At 43.7% G+C, this 15,197-nt stretch overlaps 1 protein-coding gene across 45 annotated transcripts in view; it reads right to left on the minus strand.

Moving 5' to 3' along the window:
- Nucleotides 1–14,873, minus strand: part of LOC142003716 (uncharacterized) — a 59,227-nt gene extending 44,354 nt beyond the window's left edge. For all 45 annotated transcript variants that reach the window (XM_074980945.1, XM_074980932.1, XM_074980920.1 and 42 more), the window contains exons 1-7: nucleotides 14,810–14,873; nucleotides 10,000–10,038; nucleotides 7,867–7,899; nucleotides 5,509–5,541; nucleotides 4,131–4,163; nucleotides 3,620–3,652; nucleotides 1,944–1,976 (exon numbers count right to left, since the gene is read on the minus strand). In XM_074980945.1, coding sequence (XP_074837046.1) covers nucleotides 1,944–1,976; nucleotides 3,620–3,652; nucleotides 4,131–4,163; nucleotides 5,509–5,525 — 116 coding nt within the window. In that variant the 5' untranslated portion in view covers nucleotides 5,526–5,541; nucleotides 7,867–7,899; nucleotides 10,000–10,038; nucleotides 14,810–14,873. The remainder of the gene's footprint in view (nucleotides 1–1,943; nucleotides 1,977–3,619; nucleotides 3,653–4,130; nucleotides 4,164–5,508; nucleotides 5,542–7,866; nucleotides 7,900–9,999; nucleotides 10,039–14,809) is intronic.
- Nucleotides 14,874–15,197: the final 324 nt, after the last annotated feature.

Below are 15,197 nucleotides of genomic sequence, written 5' to 3' on the forward strand. Positions count from 1 at the left end.
GTTCGAGCTTGGGGGCTCTTTGCCAGCACAGTTCTGCCAGTGTACAAGTTGCTTTTGGCAGGATAACTTATCCTACTCTGAAAGCGAAATGAGGCAACATCGATGCTGCCGTCCCTAAGCCCGTATAGCCCCATGCTAGAGGCTTCACAGGCTGATTGAGGCCTTGTTCTGACATTATACCACCTGATCGAAAAACAGGAAGCCAACAGGCTCATCTTAGAGTCAGTATCGTGGCCTCTCTTCTGGGGATGTTTTAGCAGAGCAGTTTTCCACGAGGGGCTGAATTTTTCTCACTGGTAGCACTTACAGTTATTATTTTTTGCCTTTTTTTTTCCATAAATTACTCTCGACCCCCAGATTCTTTCCTCATTACTGAAGCATGTGAAAAACTACAACTGTCTTTGTGGGCTCTTTCAATGAAATATGAGATTTCAGTTCTGTTTGCAGAAATGGATCTCAGGAATCAATGCTGTACAGATGTGGGTTTCCAGTATAGACGAGGCCTCAGAGAATTCCTACTCAACTATTCCAAAGCCAAGCAATCGTGACAAAAGAGTTCACTATCGGCCAGAAGGAAGTAGTCCTTTGAGTGCATGTTTAACGGAAAAAATCAGTATTATAATAGATAGTATCTTACTCATCTCATTGCTGTTATTTTTACTAGTTGCACTTAGGTGGGACTTTTTGACAAGGACAGAGACAGAGAGTGGCAAATATAGATTGTGCCAGAGACCTCTCCCTTAGCAGAATAGAACAAACCAGCAGCCACGTAGCACTTTAAAGACTAACAAAATAATTTATTAGGCGATCAGCTTTAGTGGGGTAGACCCATTTCCTCAGGTCTGGAGATACCACAAAAGCTGATCACTTAAATTATTTTGTTAGTCTTTAACGTGCTATATGACCGCTGGTTTGTTTTATTGGAATACAGTCTAACACGCATACCTCTCTGTTAGAAGAATAGCTGACCCTGCCCGTTACAGGAATGGGGCTTCCTTCCTAACCTGGTAAAATTATCGGGGCAATGTAGCAGACTCTAAAAGTTCCGAGAATTTGCAGCACACACAGGCAGAGCACCACTGGTGCTGCTAGCCACTGCTCCGACTCCAGTGCAGCTAATTTGGTTTACTCTACTTTGTCTCCAACAAAGGGATCTGGATTTACAACCATTTGGAGTCTGGCTCATTGGCGTCCCTGGAATTATGAAGAGTTTACAAATGCTGGCATTGTGATCCCATGCACCATGTATGAGCTCGAGATGCGTGTCACCCATCATAGATCTGCCACGACTGATTTTTTAGAACAACACCAATTTATATCACCTGGAATTCTGCTGCCTTCTTACGATGAGGTCACATCTGTGCTACTTTTATATGTTCTCGCAGACACAGAGATTAAGAAGAATCCAGTGAGTAACAGCCTATGTTGTATATTACCCCATCAGGTAGCATGAAGAGAGACAACGGGACTGCCAAGGTGGCTCACTTAGTAGAACTGCAAACCCTGCCTCTTAAAGGAATTGACTTCCAGATGTAACTTGGGTCTCTTCAAAGTGTCAGGACAAGGTAACAGACTCTAAGGAGAGTGAATTCGCAGTAGGTACAGGCACAGCACCTCTGACCTTTCTAGTCACTGCCCAGCATCCAGTGGATGTACCTCAGTTTAGCCTGGAGCATAAACTCCAATAGAGTAATACTGATTTACACCCATTTGGAATCTGGCCCATTGACCCCAATGAAGCTGTGGATCACTCACCCTAGCTGGGCACTGTAATCCTTATATGCCTTCATTGGAGTGGGAAGCCCATTGGTTTGGGTTTTGCTCCACTCTTCCCACATGTGTCTGAGCTATTCCAGCAGCCCACTGGCCTCAGGGTTCAGGCTTCCTAACAGTTACTGACATAATATAAAACAACTGGAGAGCAAGTAATTCTGAGTACTCACTTGTGGACCATTTCCACGTCCAGGCGCGGCACCCTGTAGGAAAACAGAAGAGAGTCAAGCAACTCCCGTCTCCAATATCAGTTCAATATAATTGGTTCCTCACACTGGCAACATTTCGAGCTTGGGGGCTCTTTGCCAGCACAGTTCTGCCAGTGTACAATTTGCTTTTGGCAGGATAACTTATGCTACTCTGAAAGCGAAACGAGGCAACATTGATGCTGCCGTCCCTAAGCCTGTATCGCCCCATGCTAGAGGCTTCACAGGCTGATTGAGGCCTTGTTCTGACATTACACCACCTGTTGGAAAATCAGGAAGCCAACAGGCTCAGCTTAGAGTCAGTATCATGGCCTCTCTTCTGGGGATGATTTAGCAGAGCAGTTTTCCACGAGGGGCTGAATTTTTCTCACTGGTAGCACTTACATTTACTATTTTTTGTCTTTTTTCCCCACTAATTTCTCTCATGCTCCAGATTCTTTCCTCATTACCGAAGCTATGTGAAAAACTGCAGGTGTCTTTGTGGGCTTTTTCAGTGAAATATGGCATTTCAGCTGTTTTTGCAGAAATCTATCTTAGGAATCAAAGCTGTACAGATGTGGGTTTCCAGTATAGATGAGGCCTCAGACAATTCATACTCAACCATTCTGACTCCAAGTGGTCGTGACAAAATAGTTCAGCATTGGGCAGAAAGAAGAATCAGTTTAAGTGCATGTTTCACAGAGAAAATCATTAGAATAGATAGTACCTTACTTATCTCATTGCTGGGACTTTTTGACAAGGACAGAGAAAAAGGGAATGGCACGTATAGAGTGACTGTGAATAGCCAGGTATAAAGAAACCCCTGAAAGTCCACAATTTGAAACATGGGACTATTTTTTTGGCTTGATTTCCTGTCAAGAGAGAAACAAGGACAGCCAGGGAATCTCTCACTTACTAGAATTGCTAACCCTGCCCATTAAGGGAATGGGCTTCCATTGCTTAACCTGATCAGGGCAATGTAGGAGACTTGTGAAGCAAAGAGAATTTGCAGCACACCCAGGCACAGCACCACCGGAGCTGCTGACGTCTGCTCTGACTCCAGTGCAGCTACATCCATTTGCTCTGGTTTATCTCCAACAGAGAGATGTGGATTTTCACCCATTTGCAGTCTGGCTCATTGACACCTTTGGAATTCTGTGTAATTTATACCGGATAGGGATCTGTGCCCACTCAGTGTGTATGAACCTCTAGATGAGTGTCATCAGTTGTTCATCTGTCCCCACTGATTTTATTGCAGCAACACCAATTTATGTCACCTGGAATTATACTCCCCTTATAAAGATGAGGTCAGTTTTGTGATACTGTTATATCCTGTCTGAGGTATACCGATTAGCAGGATTGCCAGCCACTCAGAGCACATGTTACGTATCACTCCATCAGAAAGTGGTCACAATGAACAGACATCACAGGCACTCAATAAACTGTCTGCTTGTATAATGGGAGAAATGAAATGGCGAAGACCACCTGGATTAATTCTTAGACATCCCAGTGAGTCTTGGAAGCCCATCACTCTGTATTTCCTTCACTCTTTCTGTGTGTGTCTTGGCTCTTCCAGCAGAATGCTGGCTCAGGGTCCAGGCTGGCTAAGATACAGAGATAATATAAAACACATGGACAGGAAAGCAATTTTGAGTACTAACCAGAGGTGGACGTTTAGCCGGACGCAATACCCTCTGTAAGGAAACAGAGAAGGGTGAAAAACTCGTTTCTCCAATATCAATTCAATGTAACTGATTCCTTACAATGAAAATGACAATAGCATTACCAGCCAGTTTTGCACTAGGAACACTTTAGCAAAGCTGTTCTACCAGCACACTATTGTGATCATTGCATGTTCTCTTCTGTAAGTCCAATGGGGTCATGTGTAGACTACACAGACTATGCCACATAGTTCCTAGGGGAGATTCACCACCTCCCCCGTTGATGGTCACTAGGCAAATTGAGTCACCATTGGCAAAGACCACCTGGATTAATTCACAGACCTCCCTGTGTGACTCAGAATCTCATTAACTCTGTGTTTTCCCTCACTCTGTCTGTGTGTGACTTGGCTATTCCAGCAGAACCAGGCAGGAAGAAAAGGTAGCCAGGCAGGCTAACAGGTACAGAGATAATATAAAACACATGGACAGGAAAGTAATTTTGAGTACTAACCGGAGGTGGACGTTGAGGTGGACGCGAGGCCTCCTGTAAGGAAACAGAGCAGGGTGAAAAACTCGTTTCTCTAATATCAATTCGTCGTAGCTGATTCCTCACAATGAAAATGTCAATAGCGTTGCCAGCTGGTTCTGCACCAGGAACACTGCACCAGCACTGTTCTACACTCCTGTGATTATTGCATATTCTCCTCTGCAAACCAAATGGGATCACTGTACAGTATGCAGCCTACACCACACAGCTCCTGGAGTAGATTCACCACCTCCCTGAATGAAGGTCACTAGGCCAACCCAATCACCATTGTGTGTTTTAGGGAATTTCTAAAAAATGATGGGTCAACACTTTTTCCTAAAGAGAGGTTGGAAAGTTCAAATAACAAAAATGAAACTGTTTTGGTTGAGTTTTTGTTCCTTCCACTGAGAGTCAGAAAAAAGGGAAGAAACTTTTCCATTAAAATGTGTTTGTATTTTGAAAAAAATATATTTTCTCATAAAAGTGGCAAACCCCCCAGGTTCTACATTTTTCTTGTTCCTAACATGAGTGGGATGTTGTTTTAGAAATTATCTACATTTGAAAGTCATGTGAAAGTGTAACTTACAAATATAGATATTTTTATTCCATTATTGCTCTCAGAACCAAAGCAATATAAAAGCCATTGCCTGCAATTACACTCAGTCCTACTTCCTGTTCAGACAATCAGTAAGAAAAATATATTTGTTTGTGGAAGATAATGCTGCCCGCTTCTTATTTACAGTGTCAGCTGACAGACAGAACAGGTAGTCACCTGGCAACTTTGTAGCTGGACTTGCAAAGATTTTACATGCCAGATATGCTAAACGTTCATGCGCCCCCATCATGCTTCTGTCGCCATTCCAAAGGACAATATTTCAAGCTGATGACACTTGTTCAAAAACGTGCATATTTGATTGGTTACTGAATTCCTTGGGGGGAATTGCATGTGGCCTGCTCTGTGTTTAACCCATTTTCTTCCATATGTTGCACGCTATTGCAATCTCGGATGGTGACCCTGCACCTTTGATTTAAGAACACTGTCACTGTGGATTTGACAAAAAGGCAAAGAAGGTGCCAATGTGAGATTTCCAGGGATGGCTTCAGCACTCATCCCAAGAGGGATGTCATGTGGAGCCTACTTTCAGAAGGTTTAAAAGAGAAGCACTCTAGTGCAGACACTACAGAATCCAAACCACCAAAAAAGAAAAACTGGTGGAGTGTGGCTCAGATGATGAGACTGAACATGGGTCAGTCTGCATTGCTTTGGATCGTTATTGAGCAGAACTAGTCATCATCATGGGAGCTCATCCTCCAGAGTGATTATAGAAAACAGATGGACAGCAAAGTAATCTTGAATACTCACCTCTGACTGGTCTCCATTTGAACTTCCCTCCTCCTGTAAGGAAGTAGAGTAGGATAAAAAATTCCCTTCTCTGGAATCATTTCAATGTAGCTGATTCCTCATGATAGTAATAGATTAACCAGCTGATTTTATGCTAGGAGAGCTTTGCCAGTACAGCTGTATGAGGACAGCAATGTATTTTTACTGGTATTGTATATTCCCCTTGGAAAGGGAAATGAGACACTGTCTACAATAAAGGGCCTGTGCCCACCTAGGCCCGAGAGTAGAGGCTGCATGTGCTGAGATAACAGCTTGTTCTGACATAATGACATCACCTCCCTGTCTGATGTTCAGGAAGCTGACAGACTCACCTTCTGTCCATTTACCAGCTTCCATGCCGGGGATTTTTCAACATTGCTTCTAACAGATTTTCCAGATCTGAAGAAGTGGGTCTATCCCACAAAAGCTCATCACCTAATAAATCCTTTTGTTAGTCTTTAAATTGCTACAAGAGTGCTTATTGATTTTGTTTTCCTGGAGGGGGTGAATTTTTCACACTGGTCACTCATACACCTTTATTTATACACAATTATTTATTAGGTAATGAGACTTTGTTGGTTAGATCCACTTCTGAGACTATTTCAGATTGTTAAAGAGACTGATGGCCTTTCTCGATGAGGGAGGTCAGAGTTGATTTATCTCCCTGCGTAATATGGCTGTGTGTTGTCCCTAGAGTTTCTGAATGTAACCTAATGGTATGTAACCTAATTGTTTCTTTCTTTTTTCTTCTTTGTGCATTAATTCCCCTCCTCTTTGCATCACTACTGAAGCCATGTGCAAAGCTCTCCTCGTCTTTGTGGGGTATTTCAGTGAAATACTACATTTCCACTCTGTTTGCACAAATGGATCTTAGGAACCAAAACTATAGGGATGTGAGCTTCCAGTAAAGAAGGGGCCTTGGACAATTCAAACTCAGCTACAGGGAATGCTAAGAGATCATGCCAGAACACTTCCTCATTGGGTGGAAAGACAAAGGGGCCTTTTTAGTGCAGATTTCTTCATTATAATACAAAGTGTTAATCCTAGCAGTGCTTTCATTTATATGGCACTGCTTCTGTCTCAGCTAAAAATAGAGACAAGAAGAACCACAGCCATGTGTTGGAGCTTAATCTTGGCTTCTGCTTGTTTTTCCTGATTATTATATCTACATTGAATCTGGAGGGTTTAGCAGCTCTATCCGTAACAAGTTGTGTCTGATATTACAACCCTGATTGCCAAAGTCAATGCCTAGATCGCTAACAAACAAACAGCCCTGTAGCACCTTAAATACTAACACATTTATTTATTAGGTAATGAGACTTTGTTGGTTAGATCCACTTCTGAGACTATTTCAGATTGTTAAAGAGACTGATGGCCTTTCTCAATGAGGGGAGGTCAGAGTTGATTTATCTCCCTGCGTAATATGGCTGTGTGCTGTCCCTAGAGTTTCTGAATGTAACCTAATGGTATGGAAAGGTCCTAGAATCATAGCCAGCACTACGACTACCAATTTTTAAAGCAGCACCTGTGACTCCAGATTCTGTAATGTGACAGCTCTGGTCTTGGTCTGGTTTCCCATGGTGACAGATGAGGATTGGAAGAGAAGCTCTCCATGTCAACAGAAGAGCTCTTTCTGCCAATACAGGCACAGCCCCACGTCCCCAACTCATCTTCAGTGTGGCAGAGAATCACCCTCCTCTTGGTGTCGTTCCCTCCGTACTGGGGATTCTCCAGCATTGCTGTGTTGCTCGGGCAGGTGATGTGTTTCACTGCTGCCTGATACAGCTGTGCAGGCAGAGCTCTGGAGTGCAGACCAGGCTCAGCAATACCAGCTGTAGCCCAGGCTGGCTGGCTGCAAGTGCGGTTTCTTTAGGCATTTTCCCTGGCACGGCTGTCAGTGAGGAATCAAACTGCCTACACCCCGCACTGCTAGACATCTGACATTGGGGAGAAAAGCTGTGGGGTCAGATCTAAGCAGCCTGGTAGGTGATGACAGTCAAAAGTGCTGGTGGGGGGGCTGCCCTAGCTCTGCCCCCGCCCACACCCACACTCCATCCACTCCTTCAAAGCTCCACCTCCACCCACCTTCCCCCCATATTCTGTCCCCTCCACCACATGGGACCTGGCTTTGGCCATCCACCTCTACTCTAGCGCCTCTTGTAGTATGTCACGGAATGACTGATGGGGTGGGGAAATGCCAGGGGAGAGCGAAAGGCACTGGTTATATCCCTATGTGTCTGTGCTGCTCCACCTAGCCAGTAGTCTCAGGATCTGGGCTCGCTAAGAGGTGCTGATATATTTAAAAGTAATCTACCTGTACACTCAATCCTGAGTACTCACCTCAGAAGAATATGGACCTAACCTTGAGTCATCCTGCAAGGAAATAAGAGCAGGGTCAGGTAACTCCAAACCTTCTCCAATATTATGTAATGCACCTGATCCTCCCAATGACAATAGCTTTACCAGGCCAAGTCTGTAGCAGGTGCGTATCGCCTGTGTAGCATATTGCTCCCACGACAGAATACAATTATGTCTACCCTGTACAGCACAGCTGTAGAGTAGATGAACTCATCACAGTAACGGAGACTCTGTCTTTGCCAGCAGTGCTTCCATTGTTGGCAGCAGCCCTTCTCCTGGCAGGGCCTCGCTTCCCTTGGGACAAGAACAGCAGTGAGGAGATCGGCAACTATAATGCTGAGTTTCCTCCCAGCTTCCATTCAGTCCTGGGGGTGGGGGCTGGGGCTGGGGCGGTAGGGAAGGGGAGCAGGGGATTAGCAGCTGTGTTTATGCCATGTGTCATATTTGGCAAACCCAACCTCTGGATTCTCAAAGAACCCAACAACCTTTGTTAATCCTGAGGGGTCGGGGACATTGTGTAAGTCCTTACGCATTACTAGAAGACTTACCTAGTGTTGCTTGGGTCCTTCAGGGTACTGGCTAGGGGGATTGGGGAGTGCAGGAGTCAGGACAGGCTGGGAATATGGAAGGCTCAGGGATGGATTCTGAGGGTGTGGGGGGTGCAGAATTCAGAGCTGGGGAGTGAGGAGGGACTCAGGGCAGGTGGGTGGGAGGTGCAGAAGGCAGAGCAGGGGGTTGGGAGGTGTGGGGAGGGTACAGGAGGGGATGGGGGTGTGGGAATCAGGGCAGGGAGTTGGGAGGTGAAGAGGGGACTCAGGGCAGTGGATGGCCAGCTTCCTCCCCAGATGCACGTAGCCGAGCCAACGGCTGCTCCCTGGTACTTGCCAGGGCAGTGAGGGCCATGCTGGCCTTCTGGCAGCTCCTGCCTGGGACAAGACAGTTGGTGGGGGACTTGCTGATGGCCTAGGGCTGCCCCCCCTGCAGCCATTCATTAGTATAACTCTCCTTGTTATCACACGCTTCCCTTTCCATTTGATAAGAAACAATCTCATTCCAGGCACATCCCCTTGTCCAGGACAACCAAACCCTGACCTCGCTTTAACTTACAGTAAGAGGAAGCTGAAGACAAAGTTTGGTGGTCCTAACTCTTAGGATGAGTTAAATGGACTCACAGACAGATGGACAGACACACAAACTTCCTCAAAAATACGCCAGGAAGCTGCTTAGTGTCCCTAGAGTTTCTGATTGTAGAGTTTCTAGTGTGGAAAGGGGCTGTAACCACAGCTGCCCCAGGGACCATCACGTTCCAAAGTAAGGCCTGAAATGCCTGACTCTGAAACGTGGCAGTTCATTCACTGGGTCTCCTCTCGCATCAGGAGAGCGAATACAACAGCTAAGGATCATCCGCCCTTGAACGTGGCCTTTGCCTCTTAGATGTAGCAAACTAATGTAGCCGATTCTTAAAGCATAATGAATCTGAAGTGTGCAGAGGCACAGCACTAGAAACTAACTGCTGCCCTGACTCCAATGGAGCTAACCCAGTTTACACCAGTTGAGCACTTGGTCCATTAACTCCAACAGAGTTAATATAAACATATTTGGAATTCGACCCCTGACTCCAGTGGAACAATACGTTTACCACCAGCTGGGTATCTGGCGCTGTTGGGTTTCCCGGAGTGACGGCAGTTTACAACACCTGGGACTCTCTTCCTTGTCAAGAGGAGCCCTTGTATATAATTCCCCTGGTGATACTGTTATCCTCATTCCCAGGGATGCAGAATGACAGGATTCTCAGGGTACACAGCTCACTGCATGGATGACACCACCTGCGAAGTGGAGCCTAATCATGGTGGTAGAGAACAGGGCCCAGAGAAACCTACCAAAGTAGTTCCTAGTACGGTCAGAGAATTTGGCAGAGAAATGGTGAAGAACACCTAGACTAACTCTTTCCTGGCCCCTTAGGATGTGGAAGCCCTTTGCTTCGTCTTTTCCCCCAAACCTGGCACATCTGTCCATGCAATTCCAGCTCCTGCCCATGCTCTGGACTTGGCATTGCTAAAAGGAACTGGGCTAATATTAAAGACACTGACAGCAAACTGCATTTTGAATACTCACAGGCACAGGCCCATCATTCCTTTCATCCGAGCCGGACTTCTGCAAAGAAATAATTGGGAGTTACTTGATCCTGTTTTTTCTCTGATGTTATTTAAATGTGGCTGATTCCTCACATTGGCCATTGCTTCAGCAGGCCAGGTATGGATCAGGAGCATTCTGCCAGGACACCTGTACACACACACTAATGTGTTTATACTGGTTCAAATTATCCCAGCCCTTCTCCTTCCCCAGCAGGAGAACAGGCTGTGTCTACCCTGTGAAGCCTGAAAAGTGAGAGGCTGCAGTGTGGATGCTGTGCGTGCCAACAGAAAGACTTCTCCTGCCAACATACCAACACCACCTCCCCGAACAGCAATCAGAGAGGTGATAAAATCACTCTCCAGTCAGTGGAGTTACAGCTACACTGAGGATTTTCCAGTGTTGCAATGACACCGAGAGATGTGATTTTTTCACACTCCAAGCTGACATAACTCTACTGCCAGAACTTTGCTGTGTTGAGAAGGCCACAGGCAAAACCCCAATTTTGCTGGTTATTGCCATGTTTGCCCCAGTGGCTTTGGCCAACACAGCCACCTGCATCAAGGATTAAACCTCTTTATACCCCCTGGCAACACAGATGAGACCTGTCAACCTGGCAACAGCAAGTTCTGGGGTTGGAAACATTGCTCCTGCCCTTCCTTCCCAGTGCTGGGGGTAAGCTCCAGAAACTAGAATTGGGGAAGCTGCTTCCTGAGTCACTTCAGGAGATGAATTACAGCTGGTCAAAATCTTTCCAAATTAATTTTTTGTGACAAGTTTTTCCAGGTTTTTGACAACAGCAGAGATGAAAAATTTTTCCAGGTTTGTATTTTCATTCCCTTCCATCTCTTTTTTTTTTTAATAGTCATTTGTGTGCCTTTGGAAAATTAGAAATTTTAATCATTTTGCAAAAACTTTTGAAATAGTTTCTAGAGAAGTTTTTAAACTAAGAGATGAGGGAAAGCCGATTGGTGCAGAGGAGCATGTGGATTGGACGGAAACTTATCTTAGAGGAGAATCCATTGACAGAGATTCTCTAGGTTTTAGACAGAAACAGAGGAGGGGAGATGACATCATATGCACCAGATCAGACAGGAAACACTCACGTATGAAAGAATCTAATACATCAGGGAAGGGCAGACAAATAAACGGTGACAATTGTTTAAAGTGCTTCTACACAAATGCTAGGAGTCTAACTAATAAGGTGGGTGAACTAGAGTACCTTAAAGGAGGAGATGGATATAATAGGCATCACAGAAACCTGGTGGAATGAGGGCAATCAGTGGGACACAATCATACTGGGATATAAAATATATCAGAAGGACATAACTGGTCATGAGGGTGGTGGAGGGGCACTGTATGTGAAAGATAATGTAGAATCAAATGAAGTAAAAATCTTAAATGAATCAAAATGTTCCACAGAATCACTATAGATGGTAATTCCATTCTCTAATAAGACTATAGCAGTAGGGATATATTATTGACCACCTGATCAGGACAGTGATAGTGACTTTGAAATGTTAAGGGAGATTAGAAAAAAAAACCTCGATAATAATAGGGGATTTCAATTATCCCCATATTGACTGGGTGCATGTCACCTCAGGAAGAGATGCAGAGATAAAGTTTCTCAATGCCTTAAATGACTGCTTCTTGAAGCAGCTAGTACAGGAACCCACAAGGGGAGAGGCAATTCTTGATTTAGTACTGAGTAGAACACAGGATCTGATCCAGGAGGTAACTGTTATAGGACCACTTGGGAATAGTGATCATAATATAATAACATTTAACATTCCTCTGCATTTAACATTCCTCAGCAGTCCAACACTCTGGCATTTAATTTCAAAAAGGGGAATTACACAAAAATGAGGAGGTTAGTTAAACATAAATTAAAAGTTACAGTGACTAGAGTAAAATCCCTGCAAGCTGTGTGGAAAATTTTCAAGGCCACCATAACAGAGGCCTAACTTAAATGTATACCCCAAACGAAAAAGCATAGTAAGAGACCTAAAGAAGAGCCACCATGGCTTAACAACCATGTAAAAGAAGCAATGAGAGATTAAAAAGGCATCTTTTAAGAAGTGGAAGTCCAATCCTAGTGAGGCAAATATGAAGGAACATAAACACTGCTAAATTAAGTGTAAAAATGTAATAAGAAAAGCCAAAAAAGATTTTGAGGAACAGCTAGCCAAAAACTCAAAAAGTAACAGCAAAATGTTTTTTAAGTACATTAGAAGCAGGAAGGCTGCTAAACAACCATCGGGCCCCTAGATTATCGAGATACAAAAGGAGCAATCAAGGATGATAAAGCAATTCCGGAGAGACTGAATGATTTCTTTGCTTCAGTCTTCACGGCCGAGGATGTTAGGGAGATTCGCAAACCTGCACCGTCCTTTGTGAGTGATGAATCTGAGGAACTGTCCCGGATTGAAGTGTCATTAGAAGAGGTTTTGGAACAAATAGAAAAACTTAACAGTAACAAATCATTGGGACCAGATGGCATTCACCCAAGAGTTCTGAAAGAACTCAAATGTGAAATTGAGGAATTATTAACTGTGATTTGTAAACTATCCTTTAAATCAGCTTCTGTACCTAGGGACTGGAAGACAGCCAACATAATGCCAATATTTAAAAAGGGCTCTAGAGGCAACCCTGGCAATTACAGACCGGTATGTCTAACGTCAGTACCAGGTAAATTAGTTGAAACAATTGTAAAGAATGAAATTGTCAGACACATAGAAGAACATAATTTGTTGGGCAAAAGTCAACATGGTTTCTTTAACATGGAAATCATGTCTTACTAATCTATTAGAATTATTTGAAGGGGTTAACAAACATTCAGACAAGGGGGATCCAGTAGATATAGTATACTTAGATTTCCAGAAAGCCTTTGACAAAGTCCCTCCCCAAAGTTTCTTGTGTAAATTAGGTTGTCATGGGATAAGAGGGAAAATCCTTTCATGGACTGAGAACTGGTTAAAGACAGAAAACAAAGGGTAAGAATAAATGGCAAATTTTCTGAATGGAGAAGGGTAATGAGTGGCATTCCCCAAGGATCAGTCCTAGGACCAATCCTATTCAACTTATTCATAAATGATCTGGAGAAAGGGGTAAGTAGCGAGGTGGTAAAGTTTGCAGATGATACTTAACTGTTCAAAATAGTTAAGATGAAAGCAGGCTGTGAAGAACTTCAAAAAGATCTCACCCAACTGAGTATTTGGGCAACAAAATGGCAAATGAAATTTAATGTGGATAAGTATAAAATAATGCACGTCAGAAAAAGTAACCCCAAGTACACATTCAATATGATGGAGTCTAATTTAGCTACAACTAATCAGGGAAGAGATCTTGAGGGTATTGTGGATAGTTCTCTGAAAACATCCATGCAGTCTGGAGCGGCAGTCAAAAAAGCAAATAAGATGTTAGGAATTATTAAAAAAGGGATAGAAAATAAGACAAAGAATATTTTACCACCCCTTTATAAAACTATGGTATGCCCACGTCTTGAATACCATGTATAGATGTAGTTTCCTCACCTCGAAAAAGATATTCTGGCATTAGAAAAGGTTCAGAAAAGGGCAACTAAATGATTAGGGGTTTGGAACGGGTCCCATATGAGGAGAGGTTAAAGAGACTGGAACTTTTCAGTTTAGAAAAGAGGAGACTGAGGGGGGATATGATAGAGATTTATAAAATCATGAGCAGTGTGAAGAGGGTGAATAAAGAAAAGTTATTTACTTGTTCCCATAATGAAAGACTAGAGGACACCAAATGAAATTAATGGGTAGCAGGTTTAAAACTAATAAAAGAAAGTTCTTTTTCACACAGCACACAGTCAACCTGTGGAACTCCTCGCCAGAGGAAGCTGTGAAGGCTAGGACTATAAGAGTGTTCAAAGAAGAGGGAGATAAATTCATGGAGTTTAGGTCCATAAAAGGCTATTAGCCAGGGGGTAGGAATGTTGTCCCTGGCCTCTGTTTGTCAGAGGTTGGAGATGGATGTCAGGAGACAAGTTGCTTCACCATTGTCTTCAGTCCACCCCCTCTGGGGTACCTGGCACTGACCACTGTCAGCAGATGGGATGCTGGGCTAGACGAACCTTTGGGTCTGACCCAGTAATGGCTGTTCATATGTTCTTATTTGTTAAATTTAAAAATAAGATCTGAAAATGTTTCCGTAATTGCTTTGAAACCAATGTTTGCGTTTCAATTTATGTATTGTTTTTCTTGAAAATTCTTATTTTGAAAAAGTCTTTTTTTTAAACAGATGGAATTTCAAGGGAGACATTTCAACTGACTTTTGTTGGTTCTCTTCTGAGAAATGGCTCAACCTCCTATTTGTGATTTCCAAAATTTTAGTGGCTGGAGAAAGTTCTCTGCACAGTCTGAAATATTCATCAGTTTTGGGAAAATAGATCAAGTCACTTCTGCTTGAGCTACCAAAGAACGAGACTCTAGTCCTCTGATCACAGGGATATATCTTGGCCTACTGTGTAAGGGAAGTGGCGTAATAAGTCGTGTGATCAGTGATAGTTTCTCTCTTTCTCCATCACACAACCAACTTGGAACTATGTGTACACATCGAGTCTCAACTTTGGAACAAAATATGCTGTGGAGATAAATAAGCATAACGACAGATCTAAAGATCTTTCTTAATAAGTGAGGGAAACCCTTTAACTTCCACTAGGCATTCCTGCTACTCCACCAGTTCAAACTCAGCACAGCTCCAAGACACTGTCCGAGAACAATAAAGACGAGACATTTCAGAGCCTATTTCACACAAAAAACATGGTTACCTTTCCTGCCTGGTGCGCATTGCTTCTCTCCAGGGAAAGAAGGGTGATGAGGAGAACAGCAGCTACAATGTGGAGCTTCATTTCGGCTTCTGTGAGGTTCTTCCCAGTCCAGATGCCGCCAGCATGCAGCTAGTGGGTTCAGCGGCTGTATTTATACCATGTGTTCTAGGTGACGTTACAAGCTTGTTTGCCTAACACTAAATGCAGAGATTGTTGAGGAGACCAATCACCACGATAACACAGAAAGGTCAGCCACGTCACTGATCACCCCAGTGCATCCTGTAGAATCTGGTTTTGTTTCCGGAGGCCAGGAGCCAACTTCAGCTCAAAGAACAAACTATTGTTCTCCCTAAGTTAGTTAACAAAGCGACATATCTTTTCCTGTTTG

Source organism: Carettochelys insculpta, chromosome 30 (assembly GCF_033958435.1).
Source record: "Carettochelys insculpta isolate YL-2023 chromosome 30, ASM3395843v1, whole genome shotgun sequence".
In the NCBI taxonomy this organism is placed as follows: Eukaryota; Metazoa; Chordata; order Testudines; family Carettochelyidae; genus Carettochelys; species Carettochelys insculpta.